This window comes from Berghia stephanieae, chromosome 6, assembly GCF_034508935.2.
Source record: "Berghia stephanieae isolate SIO BIC M18660-M18661 chromosome 6, UCSD_Bste_1.3, whole genome shotgun sequence".
Taxonomy (NCBI): Eukaryota; Metazoa; Mollusca; class Gastropoda; order Nudibranchia; family Aeolidiidae; genus Berghia; species Berghia stephanieae.
The window spans coordinates 24,234,069-24,256,270 of record NC_088365.1 but is presented as its reverse complement, the minus strand read 5'-3'; the positions used below and the strand labels follow the sequence as shown (position 1 = coordinate 24,256,270).

General features: G+C 35.8%; 2 protein-coding genes across 3 annotated transcripts in view; one reads left to right on the top strand and one right to left on the bottom strand.

Annotated features, from left to right (window-relative positions):
- Positions 1-5,291, top strand: part of LOC144974725 (uncharacterized) — a 35,933-nt gene extending 30,642 nt beyond the window's left edge. The window contains exon 10 of the mRNA XM_078917914.1: positions 5,181-5,291. Within this exon, the coding sequence (XP_078774040.1) occupies positions 5,181-5,208 (28 nt within the window). The 3' untranslated portion in view covers positions 5,209-5,291. The remainder of the gene's footprint in view (positions 1-5,180) is intronic.
- LOC144974724 (exportin-T-like) overlaps positions 361-22,202 on the bottom strand; it is a 52,472-nt gene continuing 30,630 nt past the window's right edge. For both annotated transcript variants that reach the window (XM_078917911.1, XM_078917910.1), the window contains exons 18-27: positions 21,645-21,787; positions 17,502-17,658; positions 17,100-17,228; positions 15,912-16,098; positions 14,290-14,406; positions 8,771-8,886; positions 7,815-7,862; positions 6,415-6,486; positions 5,448-5,501; positions 361-4,103 (exon numbers count right to left, since the gene is read on the bottom strand). In XM_078917911.1, the coding sequence (XP_078774037.1) occupies positions 4,077-4,103; positions 5,448-5,501; positions 6,415-6,486; positions 7,815-7,862; positions 8,771-8,886; positions 14,290-14,406; positions 15,912-16,098; positions 17,100-17,228; positions 17,502-17,658; positions 21,645-21,787 (1,050 nt within the window). In that variant the 3' untranslated portion in view covers positions 361-4,076. The remainder of the gene's footprint in view (positions 4,104-5,447; positions 5,502-6,414; positions 6,487-7,814; positions 7,863-8,770; positions 8,887-14,289; positions 14,407-15,911; positions 16,099-17,099; positions 17,229-17,501; positions 17,659-21,644; positions 21,788-22,202) is intronic.

The window sequence follows — 22,202 nt, the reverse complement described above, 5'->3', positions numbered from 1 at the left end:
GTCTTACTTTCTCTTGGGTGCTTGAATTGTAATTCTAGAACTTTTTACTATCCCATTTTCTTCCTTTTTACTGGCGCTGATATAACCTAAATGTGTTGCAAGCGCCGTAAAACCCTTAAAAACAAAACAAACACAGGACCAGGAAAAAAAAAGAGCAATCTCAATCCACAACAAAGGCAGAGAGCGACATGGAAAGGGAAACATGTAGGGGATAGAGGATACAGCGAGTGATCTCTCTAGTCCTAGCCAACATGAGAGATCAGAAGATCCCACCCTGTTGAAATCTTTCGTTCTGCTTTGATTGGTAAAGTTCTACACATACATTTTCATAATTTGTACATAATGTATACAAAGACAATGTATTTGAATTAATCAGTTTATTGGCTTATATTCCAAGCTCAAATTATAATTATACAATTCATTGCAATGGTTATTATTATTATTTTTTTTCACATTAAAAAAAGCATAGAGTCTGCTTTATCTTTAGTTAAAAAACATGATAAAATAAAAACTGCAAATAAAATAAAATAAAAAAAGGTTGTAACTTAAAAAAATATATATATAAAATAAAATAAAAACAGCATTAAAAAATTATTTTTTTTCTTCTGCTTGGTTAAAACAAAACAGTATTGTAAAAAGTAATGCCCGTTATATCTTCACATACATTTTCTGTAAATTTGTAAATTTAACAATACAACCCTTTGTCTTAAATGCCCCTCCTTCCTGCTCCAATTAAAAAGAAGTAAAATAAAATACATTCAATTCTGACCTGACCAATTCGTAATATCTGTATTCAATAAAACATAACCAGACACTATGCTCAATTTAAACGTTTTCGATAATGAATACATCGTGTGTCCTTTGTGATCCTGTAACCTGTATTACTAGTGATATTACAGCTCTAATCAAAAACCTATCTTGAAAATAACATTCCAAACGCTCCACACAATAATATAATTTTAAAAAACTAATATACTCTCTCTCTCACATATAAACACACATAATTCATATGCACATACATACAAATTACATTCTTCATCTTTCTTCTTACCTTGCGAATCCACACCTATAAATACACACATCCTTACATCATAACATTCTCACTTACTGAAATTTACAAAATAGAACAGCAGTCCACGACACCCTGAATCTGAGTTAAAAAAAAAATAATTTTAATTTTACATTATGTTACACATTAACGATTAATACTATCATAGTTGATTCAACGTATTATTGTTAGCGACAATTATCATGTCAGTATTAAAGTATCCACACAGATCAACGTAACCAAGGGTGGTACATGTTGTTGTAATGGTATGGACAAAAAATAGGATTTATCCCAAAACCAACGGTTATTTCTAAGTCAAAGTGATACTAATCTGCTAGAAGCTGTGAACTGTAAAAAGAAATAAACACAAATGACTATAACAGCTTTAAAACAGAACAAAATACCAAACACAAAACGTTTCGGTCTCAAATACCTTCTTCAGCCAACAACAAAAACAAAAAACAAAACAAAACATAAACATATTACTTAAAAACCCAGATAGACGTCTAAGTAATGTATTTATTGTTTTTTGTCGTTGGCTGAAGAAAAGTTTTGAGCCTGAAACGTTCCGTGTTTGGTATTTTGTTATTTTCTTGAAAGCTGTTATATTAATTTTTGTTTGTTACTTTTTACAGTTATTTTTAGTTGCTTTAAAAAATACATGAAAAATATATTACATAACAATATATATTTTCTATATCATTAAAGCAAATAACTGTCACTTATGATCAGACCTGCCAACTTGAAATTGGAAAAATTCGAAGTTTTCAGGAGTCATAACACAGTAGACACTATAATTACTTTTAAAAATTACCAATTTGTGTTAAAATGCAATAAATTCATGCTTTCAACTCCCCCTTTCCTCTATATACTAGCTCTGGCAACAAAACTTTGTTTCATGAAGTTGATTGAATTAAAGATGAAAATACGTAGTACTCAGAAATTTTTGTAGTAGTAAGCAACTCTGCTTATGATAATAGTAGGTGAAATCGTGTAGAAAATCATTTTTACAGATTATCTAATAAGAGGACAAATATTATGTACAGATAGAGAGAAATTGAATTGCGTAAGGTGAAAGATAAAAAAACAAAAAAACAATATAGATTGTGGAGGTTAAAATTACCGCCCAAACATAACCTCCTAATTTTCAAACATGGACATTTATTTAGAGCATTTCCACGGATTTGATTTTGTTGTTATTTTTATTTTTAAAGATGTTTGTTTTTAAGGACTTTAAAGCGATTGTGACACAGTTAGAACATTTCAGCACCAGTAAAAAGGAAGAAAATGGGATAGTCAAGTCAAAAAAAATAAATTCTAGATTTACAATTAAAGGCACACAAGAAAAGTAAGACAAAGAAGAATGGTACCAATAGGGAACAGATATGATATAGATTCTAAGAGCACACTATCGGTTTTCTTTAATTGAGATCACCTAAAAGTCTCATCCAGACACAAGCGCAGGATCCTATTAAGAGGAACACTATGTATTAGACTTTTTCCCTCAGCCAAGGACTCAGACAAGGGCCAGGACAAAAGTAATCTCATTTAAAGACAAAGGCAGAGAGCAATTCAGAAAACAGATAAAGGGGTATAGAAGACATAGGAAACGACCTCCCTGCCCACTATGGGAGGTCGGGAACCTTACCCAGTTACTTTGGCTTGACATAAGATTTATATCTACACATCGTCAACTTCATTATCATAATAAAAGTTACAACAACCACTGCTATAAAAGGTTTATGTACATTGTCATATTCAACAACAAAACAACAACAGTGCAAGTCGCTTAACTCAAACTCTTTCACGCTGCACCTAAAATTTTTTTCAAAACATTACCTCCCGTAACTCTTTCAGCCCTGAGGCTATATTCGCATTTCCGTCACAAAATGGCTGACACCTGATTGAGGCAGCATGAGAATGACAAGCTAAGACAAAGCGACATTCGAATTTGGTGCAAAATCTCAATTAAAATACCCCTTGGGCCAATTGAATGTTCTGATGAAAAGAAATGATACTATTGGTTCAATTTATAGTACTTTAGTAGAAAGTAGGATTGGATTACATTATTGCATTTGCCTTTCAAGACTGGCTGCACTGTGCGGCCATTGGTGCTGAAAGAGTTAATATAACCACAAACAGAACTGCCTCTCTGTATCTACACATTGGCAGAATTATAATGCTGAAAAACTGGAATTTAACTCACTCAGCCCTAACACCGACTATATCTGTAGTTTACCCAGGTTATTTTTACCCCATGCCTATTTATTGCATTTTTCTGAGACAAATTATAGGCGTAGTATCAAAGCTAATGTTTTTAGATTTTACATGTTAATGATAGTTGAATAGTACTATCTATGTACATGCTCATTTTTCATACATTTTTTTTCCAAATTTGAGTGAATTAAGATGAAAAAAGCAGACTTTCCCAGTAACCTATAATGTGCAAAAATAAAATGTAACAACTTCAAACATATAGTAAAAGACTTAGCATGAAACGTTTCGGGCTCAAAACTCTACTTCAACCATTAACAAAAACAATAAAAATGTTAATAAAGAAGTCCTTCAGAGCCACTAGGCCCATGGAGCCGGAGTTTATCCCGGATTCTATAGCGTGAAACGGACAATAGCAATTGCTTGCCACCCTTTGGATAGGAAAAAAATAATAATCTAGACTGCACACGGGATTGATCTTGGTCGCCTTTGCGTGTGAAGAGAGCGCTCTACCAACTGAGCTATTGGGACCCCCAAAAACGTTAAAACATCACTTCAAATATGTAATCCAGATAAATGGGAAAGACGATTTGGATTAGAATTGAAATATTACTACTTTTTTTTTCTCCTGTTATTGCCTGAAGGAGGGTTTTGAACCTAAAACATTCAGTGTTTCTTCTTGTTTGAAACTGTTACATTGGTTTTGGTACATTACTTTTCACACAGTAGTAACACGTCGTAATTTCTGTCACCTGTTGTAAGAATAATTATTCACAGACTAAATTGATAAAACAAACTAAGCACGGTTTCTTGGTCATGACTTGGCACGTAGGAAGAAGCTCTGGATAAAAAAAAACAAAACAAAAAAAAAACAACTTGAGTAACTAATTTTTAAAATTGACATAGAGTATAGTATCAAGTTATACAGAATTTATACAAAATTTTATTAAATTTCCTTCTTGAATAAGAAATATGTTTTTTTTTTGGGGGGGGGGGGGGGGGGTTAATTTGAGCATTTATATCCACTAATCATACTATAAGCATTTTACGAGGGGTCCCTAGTCAATATGACGTGTGGAAGATGATATTACACAGGAGGTGAATAAGGCCTGAACAGTTTCCCCTCCATTTGCTCCGGTTCATTGCTTTAGTTCTTGCTTGCTTCCAGGAGTATAATATGCCAACATTGTTTCTTTCCCTCTCCACCAGGGGGGGCAGCGTGGCTTAGTGGTACAGATTCTGCTTCATACCCAAAGGTACCGAGTCAATCGCCTGCCGTTGTGCTGTGTGGTCTTGAGCAAGTCACCTCATCCTAGCTCAATATGCGGCGCTGCATTGTGGCTGACGCCTGGGTTATTCCAGTCTTCCCTTGGCATAGACCCTAGAGACAAATTTCCCCTATGGGATGAATAAAGGCAATTTCTAAATTCTGTGCCATGTTGTTTTTGGGCATCCCTTTCTCCTATTTCCTCTTGGTGTCCAACCTATCGCCATAGCACAATCAAACCCATTTTCCTTTCTCAATACATGTCCAATCCAGTTCCATCTCTTCCTCTTTACTATTGTACTGACCTTCTCCGTTCCTACCAATTCCATCACTTCATCTGTTGCTATATATGCTGTTGCCATCTTATTCTTAATATTCTTGAGACATTTGTTTTGGAAAGTGTCCACTCTTCTTTGCTCATTTTCCATGTTTCGCAGGATTTGAAGAGTTTTATCTTTGTTGTTTTTCTGCCAAAATTCCCCCATGCCAGCCCTATCCTTCTTTCCAACTCCACATCACACTTTACACATTCCAGCTCCAAGATAATTGAAGTTTTCAACATTGCCAACTTCTTCATTTGTTGATTTCAATATCTATGTCCTGTTTTGAGTTGATCCTCAAGCTCTTGCATTTCTTATTGTTTATCTTCAGCCCAATTCGACTTGCATGCCGTTCCTGACGTGATATTTTGGATTGGAGATGCTCGAGGTTAGAGCAATATTGTCTGCAAACGCCAAGTCTTCTAGTGAAATCGCAACTCAGTCATATACACTATTATGATGTATTTCTATTATCTATTCTAAAATATGTAAATTATAATTTATATAATTATCTGTAAAAAAAAATAAATGTCCTTTTTGGAATGCAATACAGTATTATTATTATACTTATTATTATTATCAAAAATGATTTTCTCACCTTCAGCCATGGTTTGAATACTTTTATATCGGATTGAAGATTTGTTATGTACACCTGCAAACAATTTAAAGCATAAAAAAAAAATTATATATCTAGTTATTTTTTTGTTCAAGAAGATGATGAGCATATAGAGCATTCATATAAAGCAATATTCACTAAATGTGCTCAAAGCACTTTACAAGGGGTCCTTAGCCAACAGCAACATTAAACATGTAGGATGAGATATGATGCTTGTTTGACGACATAACAAATTTATTTTTTCCGACAGAGACAACACTGTTAGAGGCAGAGTACTCATTTTAAACTTGAGTAAGAGGAGAGAATGTAAGAAAAGAGCCTTTTCCAAGGACTCAACTATGTGCCACTCAGACTCAGAGCGAGACTTGAATTCTAGACTTTCCAGTCCGAAGGAGGAGTGTCATACCAAAAGACCAGACAACTGTACTATTAAACGAGCGGTTCAAATTATTTCAGGAACTGTCAATACTGGAACACTGCACACAATTATTATGATGCCCAATTTAAAAAACAAACAAAAATTTATTTTCTTCTTTTTAATTTTTAAGAGCAATGATAAAAATAAACACACGATATAAAATCTTTCACTTCTTTTCTCCTATTAAAATATATAAAATGTCCCCCCCCCCCCCCCCCCCAAGTCTCCCACAGTTGAAGAAAAATGAAATCAAATCAGATATTAAATTTCCCAAAATCTTTCTTTCTCTTCCTAAGAAACCTAAGAAAGGGAGGTCGATATTTTTTCATACCCCTCCGCCCTCAGCAGTGATTGGGTAGCGGGGTGTGATAGATATGGTGGAAAGTACTTTGTGATTGACTAGTGTCCTATCCAAAGGGTAGCAAGCAATTACTATTGCCAATTCCACGCTACAGAAAGAGGGATAAACTCCAGCTCCATGGGCCGAATTCTCAGAGGGACTATGTTATCTTATCATTTATATGAACTCACCTCGGCATCGTCAGGGCTAATTCCCCTGGACGGGAAGAAATCTGTCCTTAGATAAACTATAAGTTCCTGGCCCTGGTGTGGATAAAAACAAACATACACATCAGTCGTTAAACAATAGAAATACCAACAATTGTACATGTTTGTTAGGGTCACATTATACAATAATCAGAGCTGCCAACCCCAACTGAAGAAAAGGTGTAATTTTGACTGAAAAAAGGTGTAATTTTGACTGAAAAAAGGTGTAATTTTGAGAGAAAGCAAAGGTGTAATTTTGACTGAATAAATGTGTAATTTTGACTGAAAAAAGGTGTAATTTTGACTGAAAAAAGGTGTAATTTTGAGAGAAAACAAAGGTGTAATTTTGACTTAATAAATGTGTAATTTTGACTGAAAAAAGGTGTAATTTTGAGAGAAAACAAAGGTGTAATTTTGACTGAATAAATGTGTAATTTTGACTGAAAAAAGGTGTAATTTTGACTGAATAAAGGTGTAATTTTGAGAGGTGTAATTGTGCTAAAAAAGGCATTATTCAGATAAACATAAATCACTTGATTTTTGTCTGGCAAGGATTCAATACTCCAGATCATTTCCCAGCATGCTGATATCCCATTCTGTTGAATTGACGTGAATTTCAAATATGAATCCAAATATTAGTCTCTACACAACAAGTCTTTTTACAAGTCCAAATCCATATTTGATCCACACCTGATAAGGACTGCCATTCCCTGAATTGTCTCAACAACAACAAATTGCCTAAATCACCCACACGACCTCGATGATGACAAAAAGGCATAATGTGGAACAAAAAAGCATCACTGCATAATTTGATTTTTAAAAAGCGTAATAATACACCTTTTTTGATGTATGGCTGGCAGTTTTTTTTTTTTTTGTAGACTTTTTATCATCAGAGCATAAAAGTTTTGGAAGCTACAGCTACAAATAAACAAAACAAAACAACAACAACAAAGACATTGTTACATCTCACATGAAACAAACTGAGACGACAAAATTTTACTTGTAACAGTAAAGATAGTTTGATTTCACATAAACAGTTATTACGGAGTAGCCCAACTGGAATATATAAATACTTTCATCACCTCCACCTTAGTGATGCTCCTATTAAAAAGTAACAATAAAAAAAAAAAAAACAAAAACAACAAAAAAAAAAAAAAAAAAAGAAAAAGAAAAAAAAAGAAAAAAAAAAACAACAAAACAATAAAAACAAAACAAACCAACAAAATCCATTATTAGAAGTTGAGACAAAATACTTTCTCCATGTTGAGATTAAAACCCAGGACAGGGGGTGGAGTAATAGAATAGCAAAAAAAAAAAAAAAAAAAAAAAAATCCCCATCAAATCATCCATCACAATAGTAAAAAATACAACAATACATTTCTTACCCGTCGCTGGTAGATTTCCTGCATACACATGGCACAATCGTTGAGGGCCTGAGGACATTATATCAACATCAATTATGTTTTTTTTTTTCATTAAGAAGACATAAAACTTTATAAATGATCAACCCCTCCCTCCAACTGTCAAGTGGCGACCAATAACAATTTTGTGTGGATATATGAATGGTCTAGTGGTAAAGATTGGAACAAGTGTATGAAAGGTGCTAGACAAAGCAAGAAAGAAAAATAGCAGAAAAAAAAACAAAAAAACATCTTTAAAAAATGAGTCTTGTGGTATGACACCCGCCTTCAGAATGGAAAGTCCAAGGTTTGAGTCTTACATTTAATGAATAAGGTAAATCCTTGGAATTGTGCTATATAATTGATCATTTATGATTACCTATGCATAATTTAATGATGAATGTAAAATGTAAAAAGTAATAAAAACAGTAGTTGCCAGATAGAAAAGACAATAAAAAAGAGCCAAATCCAGTCTGATGATCTTGGTAATTATACTGTATTTTGACCACGGATCACTATGAAGAGGATGATGATGATGATGGTGGATGTCAACGAGACGAAATAGAGCTGATCAAATTAAGAAATTAAGGAACAGGCACCGGTGGAAGATAAAGAACTGAACAAGTGTGTATGAAAGGTGCCAGACAAAGCAAGAAAGAAGAATACAAGAAAAAAAAAACATTCCAAAAAATCAGTCGACCTCGACTGGGGATTGAACCTTAGATCTTTTCATTACCGGTCAGACGTGCTACGATTACACCACAGAGGCTCCCGGGAGCCATGGTAGCACATCTGACCAGTAATCAGAAGGTCTGAGGTTCGATCCCCAGTCGAGGTTGACTTGATTTTTTTTGGGATGTTTTTTTATCTTATAATTTTCTTTCTTGCTTTGTCTGGCACATTCCATACACATTTGTTCAGTTATTTGAAATAGAGCTTACCAGAGTGGTTTGTCCATCATTCAAATCAAATGTGGGTTTTAAGGGAGCCATGAAACAGGCTGGTACAATCTCTTTGTAAATAAACTCTGGAAATCCTTGGAGTTCATCTTTACCTCCTGGTCAAACAAAATGGAGACAAAATATGGAAACATGACTATCTTATAATAATAATAATAATAATAATAATAAATGGCATTTACATAGCGCTTTACCCCGTTGTCACAGGCTCTAAGCGCTTTACAGTGATATAAAACAAAACATATTACAGTGAGACAAGTGTGAAGGAAACGTGATACGAATTCAATTTAACAACAACAAAATATGAAAATAATATTGCAACATTATGACGTAAAAAGATAAAACTTTAAGCGAGATTTGAACGTTGTCAACGAATCCGAGCATCTCACGTGTGACGGGAGAGAGTTCCAAAAATGGGGGGCAGAAAATTGAAAAGACTGTTCACCTATTTTATGCAATGGCTTAGGTTTGACAAGGATTGATTGGTCACTGCTTGACCTCAAGTTCCTATTGGGGACATATATCTTTAGAAGGTCTTTAATAAAGGAGGGACTGTTCGTGCTCAGGGATTTGTAGACAACAGTACAAATCTTATAGGCAACTCTTTTTTCAACAGGAAGCCAATGTAACTCACGGAGAAGAAGAGTTGCTGATGGGTATTTCTTGTTATTGCGTACAATGAGCCTGGCTGCGTTATTTTGAGCAACCTGAAGTTTGCTAATTTTGTCTTTAGCTAAATTCGCCCAAAGGGAGTTACAATAGTCCAATTTAGATAAAACCAGGGAATTAATTAAAAGTTCTGTTATATGCTTCGGTATTAAATTACGAATTTTGCTTATTTTTTTCATTTCTATGTACATAGATTGTATGGTGTTATTCACGTGGCTTGTCATGGAAAGATCTTTATCAATGATGACGCCAAGGTTTTTTGCTTTATTTGAAAATTCTATTGTGCTATTTCCGAGAGTAATAGGTGATTTATTTGCCTGTTTAAGGATACTCGGCCTTCCACACATTAAAATCTCAGTTTTACTATCATTTAATTTTAACTTATTGTGGTACATCCAAGATTTAATCTCATTAAAACAGCTCGTAATTCGTTGTATTAAGAACTGTAAATTACTAAGGGGTGCTGAATCATATACTTGCGTATCATCTGCATAAAAATGATAACTCAGATTAAATCTGGATATCACACTAGAAAGGGGCTGCATATATACAGTAAAAAGGACAGGGCCAAGAACAGAGCCTTGTGGCACTCCAAAATTTAGTAAAACTTGTTCTGACTGAACACCATTCACCATGACAGTCTGCCATCGATCCTGTAAATATGATGTAAACCATTTAAGGGCAATTCCTTTTATGCCAAACGTATTTTCTAGTCTTCTTAACAAAATGTCATGGTCAATGGTGTCAAAGGCAGCTGAAAGATCTAAAAGGCATAATACATCAGCATTACATAACAAGTCATTAAAGATTTTTAAAAAGTGCCGTTTCAGTACTGTGTTGATGTTTGTAGGCTGACTGAAAGGGTTGTTCCAAACTGTTGTTCTTAAGATGAGATGTTAATTGCGTAAGAACTACCTTCTCCAAAAGTTTTGACAAAAAAGGTAAATTTGATACAGGACAATAATTGTTTAATATATTGTGGTCCAGTGATGGTTTCTTCAGAAGTGGTTTGACGAGGGCACTTTTAAAGCATGATGGAACTTCGCCAGTCAGTATGGATGTATTTATGATTGATGTAATGGATGGTAATAATGTATCGATGGAGCTGGCCAAAAGCTGTGCTGGTAGGGGATCAAGGTCACAGGATTTAATGGGGGCTTTTTTTATCAACTCGTTTATGAAACTAGGTGAAACTGGTTGGAACTTGTCTAAAGGGGTACCACAGAATGTATTTGTATCTATAAATGGTACATGCCGATCTAGTTCTGAACGAATGTTATGGATTTTGTCTTTAAAAAAGTTGACAAATGTGTTTGGCAAGTCTCTTTGATTGGTTGTAGATGGTAATGAAGTGCATCTTTCACGTCCAAGTAGATCATTGCAGATGTTAAATAATTGTTTACAAGATTTAGAAGTTTCGAATTTTGAAAGAAAATACGTGGTCTTTGCCTTTTTTATTGTTGTCTTCCAGGCACGAAATGCGTTCTTGAATATTTCACGATGAATCGTAAGGCTTGATGTTTTCAGCAGTCTTTCTGCTCTCCGACACTTCGTTTTAGCTTCTTTAACGTCCGACGTATACCACGGAGCATACTCGCGGTTGGTGACGGTCCTTGTTTGGAATGGCGCATGTTTGTCAAGCGTTTCGATGAGACAACTATTCCACTGGTCTGGAGAAATCATTGAATTTTTAGTTAGTTTTGTTTCTAAATTGCCTCTGAAATTGTCCAAATTAATGCCTTTAATGTTTCTGGTTGATGTGGTGGTGGTTTCTTGGCATGGTTTTGAAACGTCAAGATTGAAAGAAATGAGGGAGTGGTCAGAAAAGGGGAGATAATCGACGGTGGCGTTGGTTTTTTGGAACTCTGAATTTTCTACAATTACCCAATCTAAAATATGACCAGCAGAGTGGGTTGGCGTTGTTACGATCTGGCACATGTTGTTCTCCGATAATGACTCGTGCAATTTAGCGGTGTCTGTGACGTTGTCGAAGTGAAAATTAAAGTCGCCGAGTATAATTGAATGGCCAGGACGCGTGTGTTGCAAAGTTAGCATCTCGTTGATTTCCTTCCTAACATCAGGTAATTTTATTTTGTTTTTCTTGTTTGCTGGCGGTCGGTAGATGCAGTTGAAGTTGTATCTTGTATTCTGGAGGGATAATCTAAGATCAATGGCCTCCATTGTTTTGCAGCGCATTTCGAGGATTTCCACATGTTTAGATAATTTTGTTTTATAAAATACGCCAATGCCACCCCCTCGCTGATCTTTCCTTGGAATACGATCTAAATTGGTACCCAGGGGGTGTCATAGCTTTTTCAACTGGGTCGTCTCCAGACTGTGAGAGCCATGTCTCTACTATAAATAATATGTCGAAGTTCTTCTCCGTTAATAAATCGTTTAATTCTTCGGTTTTGTTACAGCAGGACTGTGCATTCAGAAGACCAATAACAATGTTTTTGTTGTCGTTTGTGAAACTGTTTGTCGTCGGTACAGTTGGTGGTGGACGGGGGTTTGTGTGGGGGCGGGGTGCACGACGAGTTGTTACCATTGAGATGTTATGTTGTTTCCGTTTGCCTCCCCGAGGCCTGTTCTTATTAATATTATTGTAAAAAATCGGATCACTTGAGTTAAAAATCACAGCTGGAATGTGACGTTGTTTACGTTTACCGCCTCGAGGCCTGTTGTAAAAATCAGATGTTGAATAAAAGTTTTCACAATTATTAAAATAATGATGGTGGTAAATCACGGTTAAAAATAAGGTGAACAATGTTCGTAAGAGTGCGGCGGCCATTAAGTGACTGTGTAAAAATCTTTTAAAACTTACAGTTTCCATGATAAAATACAGAATTATACAGCAGTCCTTTGTTAAGAATTGATAAAAACTATACAATAAGAAACAGTATGTTTTAACGAGTACAACGAAGTAAAAATGTCCAGGTACCAATATGTAGAAATCACAAAACAATTAAAATACAACAGAGCACACAACGACACGTCTTGCCTGTGAGGCGTGTTTACAATCATAACATCTTATAGACCATGGGGTAGACAAAATATGGAAACATGATGATTATCTTATGACAATTCATTTACTAATGAATCATCTCTGTATGACTGTGTATGTAAGTATCTTGGGACCATTGGAGCAAGTTCCTTGCAGTAGGGGGTTGAAGTTTATTAATTTCTAGACACTCTCACAACATTTTAAAGTAAAATTTGCATTTGAAACATTTTAATTGAATTCCCTTTTCCACTGGCACTAAAAACTTACTCAAATAAATAGTCCAAGGCCCATGAAGCTAAAGTTTATCCCGGTTTCTATAGCGTGAAACAGACAATAGCAGTTGCTTGCTACCCTTTGAATATGACACTAATCTAGCAATGACTATGAAAATTTTTGTTTTCTATTTTTGTAGGAAATACTACTCTTAAATCAAAGCCTTATCTCCACTGAGTAAAAATCTTTTTGAATTTTGAAAATCCATTAATATATAACAACGTTATGCAGTTTCAAAGATGTCATTTATTTGGATGACTCACAAAGAGAAAAAAATACGGAAAATATGGGACGCTTTTTCTGCGTTTTATTCTGGTTTGTGCCTGTATCTCGCTTAATACGTGGAATTAGATATTAAAACTTGGCAATTTTATGGCAAAATTATCAGAAAATATAATGAAGACATCAGAAAAGTTCTAACTTGTATAGTTTTAGAGCTGTATGGCTAGGGTCAACTATAAATTTGTTTTAAAATATACATAATATTGATCATTTGGAACTTTTCCGAAGTGTAATCTTGTGTCTACAACCCATACAAATGACACGAAAAATGCCTGCTGAATTTTATCAATCAGTCCCGTGAGACCATGGCTTATGTTAGTTCTAGTATTTCTTTGAGAGAGAGAGAGAGAGAGAGAGAGAGAGAGAGAGAGAGAGAGAGAGAGAGAGAGAGAGAGAGAGAGAGAGAGAGAGAGAGAGAGAGAGAGAAAGAGAATGTGTTAATCTACTAACTCTATGACATAACAATGAAACAATACCTTAATTAAAATAAAGCGCGCGAGGAATTGTGCCATCCGTCGTCGCGAACAAGGTTGCCAGATGGCCACGTGTGTGGCCAAATATATAATTTTGTTTCTTTTTTTTTTTACATTTTATTCATCTATGTTTGTCTCAGTGACATTTATCCTAGTCTATTCAATTTTCTGTTTGTTAAAATTTAGTTCATTTTAAGTGGGCCAGTCTTAATATTAAAAGCCATATGATTTTCTATTTAGCCACTTTTGAAGTCGAATTTGGTCAGGTTAAAGTCTGGCCATCTGGCAGCCTTACCTCGCTCACGTCATTTTCGTGTCGCGCGATGGTGGAGCAAAATGGCCGTCTCCATATTTTCACTCATTGAAATGCAAATTGGGTTGATGTTTTGTGAGGAGTTGGAAAAAAAAAATCTCTGATTTTACCTGGGGTTGATAACGGTCCCTTTGAGAGTGATGTGAAGTGAGTGCGCTACCAATTGAGCTATCTACCAATTGAGCTATCCGGACCCCCAAACTAATCACAGGCCCGTATCTGCCCCCTGAAAAAATTGCCTGAAAATCTGCGAAATGTTTGAGTCCGGGTCTAGGGTGAAGCCGAAGCTTTTTCAATATAACATGAGCAAAGATCCCCATTTCCCGGAATGTATTCTTAGAATTTTACCAATTCAATAGGCCCTGTGAAACAAAATGAAAAAGTATTTTAATTAATTTTTTTTGTTTTTTTGGCGGAGCAAAATTGCCGGAAATGCTGGCAAATTTACAGGCTTGTAATCAGTGTTGACAAAAGCCTTAAAACTTACCCCACAACTCCACCAACTTTTTGAGAATGGTGAAACAGCTTTTCTGACTCTGTGGATCTGGGATCTCCACCACTCCGTACGTGATCGACATCAGCACTTGTTGTATACTCTCCATTTCTGAAATAAGCAACAATTAACTTTTCATGAATAAAAAAAAAAAAACAAACACCAAAAAAAATTTAAAAAATAAATAAACAAAAATTAATGAAAAATAAAATCTAACAAAAATTAATGAAAAAAGCAAACAAAAATTTATGAATAAAAAAAAAACAACAACCCCCAAATATTCTTTTTATTCATCCAAATGGGGAATTTTTTTTTTCTTGGGACCTATCTTTGAGAAAAGACTGAGAACAGCAGCGTGGCGGTAAACAGAATTGCAGTGCCACAAAGTGACCAGTAAGGGCTAAATGTCTTGTTCAAAGATATAAAAAAGAAAAAAAGAAAGAAAAAAGTTGCTATTAGAAGAGATGTGAGATTAAGAATCAGAAACGTGTCATTTTGGGAGGAAAAAATGTGTAATTTCAGACGCACAAAAAGAGTTTTACTCAGACGCACAAAAAGAGTTTTACTCAGCAAAGTTTCCATTTGATGAGTCAAACTGAAAGCTGTTCACAGTGAGGTAAAAATACTAAAGAAAAGGTGATCATGGAAAGGCTTCGGATGGGAACAGTACAGACAATGGACATTTCGAGTACAAACCCTTCATCAGCACAACAATAAACAAATAAATGTTGGAACAGACGATACAATTTATACTCCATTTCATTTTATTGTTTCAGAAGCTTGTTTACTGTTGTGCTGACGAAGGGTTTGGACCCGAAATGTCCATTGTCCGTACTGTTCCCAGCCGAAGCCTTTCCATTATCACCTTTTCTTTTGTATTTTTATGATCCCAGGCTCCAGGCAGCCCCCATCACTCTCTACTTTTCACAGTGAGGTACACTGTATAAATACACAGAAAGTAGTGGCTTGCAAAACTTATATCATTTTCTTAAGATTTTCATATCAGCACCATATTTAAAAAAATTTATTTTGGTAACAGTTGGAATCTCTGTAATAGCAGGACTCAAACCCAGGACTCCTGTGTAAATGTAAAATGCCATATCCTTTCAGCCATCTCGCATGTTGACTTATCTTTATAATTCTAAAAATAGATCGATAATGCTTAATATCAACAATTAACAAAAAAAAAGTTCTAAGATGAATCATTGTGGGGCAGCGTGGCTCAGCAGTACAGTCTTTGCTTCATATCCGAAAGGTACTGAGTTCGATCACCCATCGCTGCGCTGTGAGGCCTTGAGCAAGTCACCTCGCCCTAGCTCAATTTGCGGCGCTGCACTGCGGCTGACGCCTGGGTTATTCCAGTCTTCCCTTGGAATAGACCCTAGAGACAAATTTCCCCTATAGGATGAATAAAGAGAACTCTTTAATGAAAGCCCAGAGACTATGATACCAATGAGGAATGTTTTCTATTAAAAAATTAAATTTGAAAATGATAAACATGCAAAGGCATAATATTTATTACTCATTCTTATTCATTTTTGAATTTAAACATAAAAAAAAGGAATGACGAATTCCCCCCCCCCAAAAAAAACTGAATCAAAAAGCATTGAATGTACCCTGGTTCTTCAGCACGTCTATACAGTTGCAGATGGTTGTGGCCAAAAACAGGAAGTAGCCTCTCTGTAGAAGTTTCCTCTCCTCCACAGAGGTGTGGTCGTTTTGGTCGGCGGGAACGTTCAGCACGTTGTACACTGTCATGACCAAAGGCATGAACACTTGGCTCAGAAATGGCACTATGGCAGTCTGGGAGAAATTAAAAAAAAAAAATATTCATTATATACTTTTACCTGCTTTGTTTGTTGTTTTGGTACAGAAAACCTGCCAACTTCACAATTCAAAACTGTGGAAAAAAACTCCCACAAAAATCTGAGCATTTATCATACCCAGTAAATGTGCTCAAATTGCTTCATAAGGGGTCCCTATCCAACAGTAACACTTTACAAATAGGATGAAATAGGACATCTGTTAGGCGATATAACAATTTCTTTTTTCAAACACAGGATCTTCTGATCCAGAGATGAGTGTTATCATACCACTAGATCATATAACCTCTGTAGCAGAAAAAATGTTTAATTTGAAAAAAAAATATGTCTAATGGACCAGTAAATCACTACAAATTTACTCAAACCTGGTCTCAAGTAGTCCTTCAGAGCCATTAGTTCATCCCAGTTTCTATAGTGTGAAACGGACAATAGCAATTGTTTACTATCCTTTGGATAGAATGCTAGTCTATTGCAAAGTACTTTCCACCAGATATAAACAGAACTAGCTACCTAATCACTGCTCTGCAGTCTTAATGAAAAAGACCATATGTGACCTCTTATTACAAGTAAACATACGGTCTTATTCCTTAAGACAGCAGTGCTGGTTAAACAGGGGGTTCAGAAAAACATCTTGTCTGCAGTCTGGATCAATCTCACTCACTTCGCGTGTGGAGCAAGTGCTCTACCAACTGAGCGATTGGAACCCCCATCAAGCAGAAAACCTCTATGATAAAAATTTCTGGAAAAGATAAAGACTTTTAGCTTATTCTGAAAACCAGAATTGGTTACAATCTGAGTGTTTGTATCTTTTTTAACACGCATACACTTGCATGTACATACTGAGACATAAAAACTTGAGCTTGAGGTTCTATATAGCGCAATATCTATCCACTAAACGTGCTCAAAGCGCTCTACAAGAGGTCTCAAGCCAACAGCAACACTTAACGTGTAGAACTAGACGGGAGAGAAGACGTAAACTACCTTAAATTTCATGATGATTTGATTGATCAGTGGCAGAAAGTCGTAGAGTTCTCTTGCATCTGGCTGTTTGAGTAACCGTTCCATGGCCTCTGGAAGAAAGGGAAGGATCTCTGACTCCAGACACACAACCTGGTGGGAAAATTATAGTGAAAATGATAATAACAATAATAATAATAACAACAACAATAATAATCATCATCATCATGATTGTTCCAAGTTGTAATTATTGTTAGCTTAAAGATCTGTTTATAAAATAATAATAATTAAAAAAAAGGAACACACACAAAACACATATAAACTCTCTTTCTCTCTCTAGCTCTCCTTCATTTAAGTCAGTTTTACACATGTGATACGCAATGGCACATTTTCCAGCATTTCATGATAATTCCATCTGCCGCTTACCATTCGATGAAGATATTGTCGTACACCCTGTTGTAGAGAAGCTCTCTGATTGGTCGATTCGAGGGCTGCTAAGAAGACGGAGAGGAGCTCTGTGAAAGCCAACACACAGCCACACTGTTTCATGGTTTGCTGGCCAGAAAAACCTTTACTTGCTCGACTGTGGATAATGAAAATAATCAAATAGCATTAGCATATATATCAAAAAGTTTTGTTTTGTTTGTTTTGTTTTTAAGGGTTTTACGGCGCTTGCAACACATTTAGGTTATATCAGCGCCAGTAAAAAGGAAGAAAATGGGATAGTAAAAAGTTCTAGAATTACAATTAAAGCACCCAAGAGAAAGGAAGACAAAGGGGAACTGGGAACAAATAAGGATCAGATGTAGATTCCAAGAGCACACAATCAATGTACTTAGTTTGAGATCACCTATAAGTCTCATCCGGACACAAAATCCAACAAAGAGGAATACACTCAAATGCTTACATTATACATTAAAAATAACAAACATAATAATACATAACAGAGAGATGATTTACAAGGAAAAAAAATATCATCTCCCAAAACAATAACTATGAATTTGACTGTTTCCCTCCCAGCTAGGACTCAGGCCAGGACAGGACAAAACTAAGTAATCTCATTCCAAGACAAAGACAGAAAGCAAGTTGGAAAACAGATATAGGGGATAGAAGACGCAGCAAGTACCTCCCTGCCCACTATGGGAGGTAGGAACCCCACCCAGTCAAAAAGTTTAACCAACTTTAGAGTTCATGTGAATGGAAAATCAAACAAATGTGTTCGATTTTCAACATACCTGCCAACCCATAGTGAAAAAAAATAGGATGCATCTTCAAAAAAAAAAAAAAAAAAATAGGAGTCTAGGGAAAAAAATAGGGGTAAGCAATGTTAAGACAGGGTGGCCAGGGAAATCTCTCATCAAAATTTCCTACCTTGGTCTGAAATTTCCTACCATCATAAACCTATCTAAATAACATACTCTGAAACTTACCTTTATCCCGTCTTGCGTTTGATCGATACAAGTTTAATGATGTTTTGCCCTGCTGCAGAATCCATTCAATATTGTTTTTGTTTTTCATGTTCATTAAAATCAGACATCTCGACACACACTATATATCAGTAAAATCTTGAAATTAATCAATTAATTAGGCCTATTTACACAGTTTTTTTCATTGTCAGTCAAACAAACCCCTCACCATCCTCACAACCTATCTACATATGTACAAATGTCACCCACCATTTACAATAACTTCAGTTCCTCCTCTTTCTCAACAATAAGAGAGGATAGTTCTTTCATATTGTCTTTTTTGTCCTTGCTTCCCTTCTCAATGCATTGCTCTGAACGATCATGTCATGGGCAACTTTGGCACCAGCTCCCTCTGCTCTCTCATTAAGGGTATCTGCTTTCTCAACCAGCATCTCCATGTCAAGTTCCATCTTCCTTCTCTTACTGACCAGGTCCTTAATCTCATCATTCTTCCTCTTCCTCTTCAACTTCTCCTCTGACATTTCAGCCTCCTTCTTCTTCAATTCCATTGCCTCACTGTACCTCTGCCACGCTCTACTACAAGACAACAACATCTCCTTGCTAATCACAATCTCAGCTATGTTCTTATTGTGAACAAACTGGCACAGTAACCTCCTTGCAATGAGAGTCTCCTCTAACAGATTTTCAACTGTTACCTCTTTATTATAGAGAAGCCTCGTTCCACCTCCGCATTGCCATGACTTAATACCAACACCATCTTCAGTATCTTCCCTAGAGCTGGTACACTTTCCAGACATCCATGCAGAGTAAAATAACTGTCCAGGCGGTCACTTGCAGAGAATGGATGCCTGGAAACTGCCTCCTTAAAGGTTGAAAATTGAAGAAGTGATTGATCAACTTCTTCAGGTGTAATCCAACCACAGAGCTGAAGGTGATTGGCAGTTGCCTTCAGAAGATCCTTGGCCTTTGTACTGTTGCCGACAATGAGAGCTGGATCAAAGCAAGCAACATTCTTGGTGAAACGGAAGTTTAGAGGACTCTTTTCAACAATTTTTTTAATGCAGGCCTTAATAAATTTTTGGAATGACAGCCTGAAGTCCATAAGATTTAATTCCGATAATTTCCTTTTCTCAGATCGCGCAATATAGCAGTGCACACTTCCGCTTCGTACGCAATGAAAGTAAATTTTCGCATTTTTAATTTTTTTTTTTTTTTTTTTAATTGTTAATTTTTTTTATATTTTTTTTAAAAAGAAAATTTCAGACCATCCAGTACCGCTTCCGACCAATTTCCGACATATCCGACCCAATTTCAAATTTCCCACTTCCCTGGCCACCCTGTAAGAGGATAAAAAAAAAAGTACCCTAGTGGCGCAAGCATCTATAAATATAACCCGCAAACAACAATTGTTGAGGTGAACTGGCTGACAAATGGTATGAGGTATGAATGTGCCAAGGTGAGGTCTGAATAATTATGTGTAATTGTAAATGACAGTCCTTTCCTTCAGTCAGGGAGAAAACAAAACTGATTCTATAAATCATAAAATAATACAGGTGGCTTCCACTGATATATTTAAAAAAAAAAAAAAAATTTTGAAAAAAAGAATAATTTTTTTTTTCAATTAATTAATTAAAAAATCAGAGTTCCCCAAAATCCGGCGGGGTGAGGTAAAATCAAGAAAAAATCAGGGTAAATCCGATTTTATCGGGGTACTTGGTAGGTATGTTTCAATCACGGGGAACTGGATTGAGTTAATGGGCAGTGCGGCTCAGTAGTATGTCATTTGTTTCATACCCGAAAGGTACTGAGTTCGAATACCTGCCAGGCTGTGTGGCCTTGAGAAATTCTGCGGCTGACATGTGGGTTACTCCTGTCTTCCCTTGGAAAAGATCCTAAGGACAAATTTCTTCTTGGGGATGAATAAGGGGAATTATGATTTCTATTTACATTTTTACTCTAAATTACTCTAACAGCTCCTAATACGTAAAAGACAAGATTCATTAGTAAACCTCAACAAGGAACTTGCCTTTAAAAAATGATTACAATATTTTAAAGAGTAATAAACAAAAATGAATCTAACAGCTTAAAAAAAAACACAACAAAATACCAAACATGGAACGTTTCGGGCTCAGAACACTTCTTCAGCCAACAACAAAAAACAATAAAGACATAAATACATTACTAAATTCCAGATTGACGACAGAGATATTTTGTAGGTCTTCTCTGTGGAAAAATCTAAAAATCTTTTCCAAGATTTTTCTACAGAGAAGACCTCCAAAATATCTCTGTCGTCTATCTGGAATTTAGTAATGTATTTATGTCTTTTTTGTTGTTGGCTGAAGAAGGGTTTCGAGTCCGAAACATTCCGTGTTTGGTATTTTGTTCTTTTTATTGAAGCTGTCATATTCATTTTTGTTTATTACTCTTTACAGTCCACAGCTTCTAGCAGCCTAGTACCACTTTAACAATATTCTACTAACTCCCAAAACAAAACACTACAAAATTGGCAACAGTTTAAAAACATTTTTTGGAATTCTTTACTAAAATCTGAGAGAAACGTTGTCGTAGTCGCCACAAAGTGAGCTGAGGCGAGGTGGCTTGCTCAAGGCCACACAGCATGGTCTAATTTACAATCTTTTGGGTACTGTTATGCCACGCTGTCTCTAGTTTTGGCTCAGTGTGTAAACTAAAACTTGAGCTTTTATATAGCGCAATACCACTTAATGTTCTCAAAGCGCTGTACAAAGGGTCCCTGGCCAACAGCAACATGTAGAATGTGACATGACCTGTTAGGCGATATTACAATTTTTTTCTGACAGAGACAACGCTGTTAACAGTCAGGTATTCGTTTTACACCTGAGTATGGTGAGAAAATGTGAGTTGAGAGCCTTTTCCAAGGGCTCAACTATGCACATTCTGATCCGAAAGCGAGTGTAATACCACTAGACCACATAGCCGCATGTAAAATATGAAAAAGTAATATTTTAAAATTCAATTTTCAAGGTGAATCTTTTGAATATTCAAAATTTCTCACAAGAACAGATATTAGATAATAAGACAATGTAATACAAGGTTGGTTGTCTTGAAGACTACACATCAACAGCTTGTGTCAAGGTTTTTGTAACATACGGTAAAGACAAACCTTGCTAAAGACATGGCGTTATGAATACATTCAGCGTATGCTTCCTGTCTTTTTTCATTTGTTTCCTGTCGAAGCTTCTCCAGCATTCCGTTGAATTTCGTGGCAATGGGAGTCAAAAGGTGTTTCATTAGCTCTTGCTTTTTCTGTGGAAAGGAAGAAAGAAAAAAAATTAAAATAAAATTCCCTTTATTCATCCCATAGGAGAAATTTGTCTCTAGGGTCTATTCCCAGGGAAGACTGGAATAACCCAGGCGTCAGTCGCAGTGCAGCGCCGCAAATTGAGCTAGGGTGAGGTAACTTGGTCAAGGCCACACAGCGCAGCAGGAGGTGATCTAACTCGGCACCTTTCGGGTACGAAGCAAAGACCGTAGCGCTGAGAAATGAAAACATTATATAAGTGATTCTGAAAATGTTTGGTAAAACACTTTTTTTCACTTTAGCTGCATTTTGCTGTTTACTTAATATAAAGATCTGGGACATAAATTGAGCCTTTTAAAAATATAGTGCAATATCTAATAAATATGCTCAAAGCACTTTACAAAGGGTCCCTGACCGACA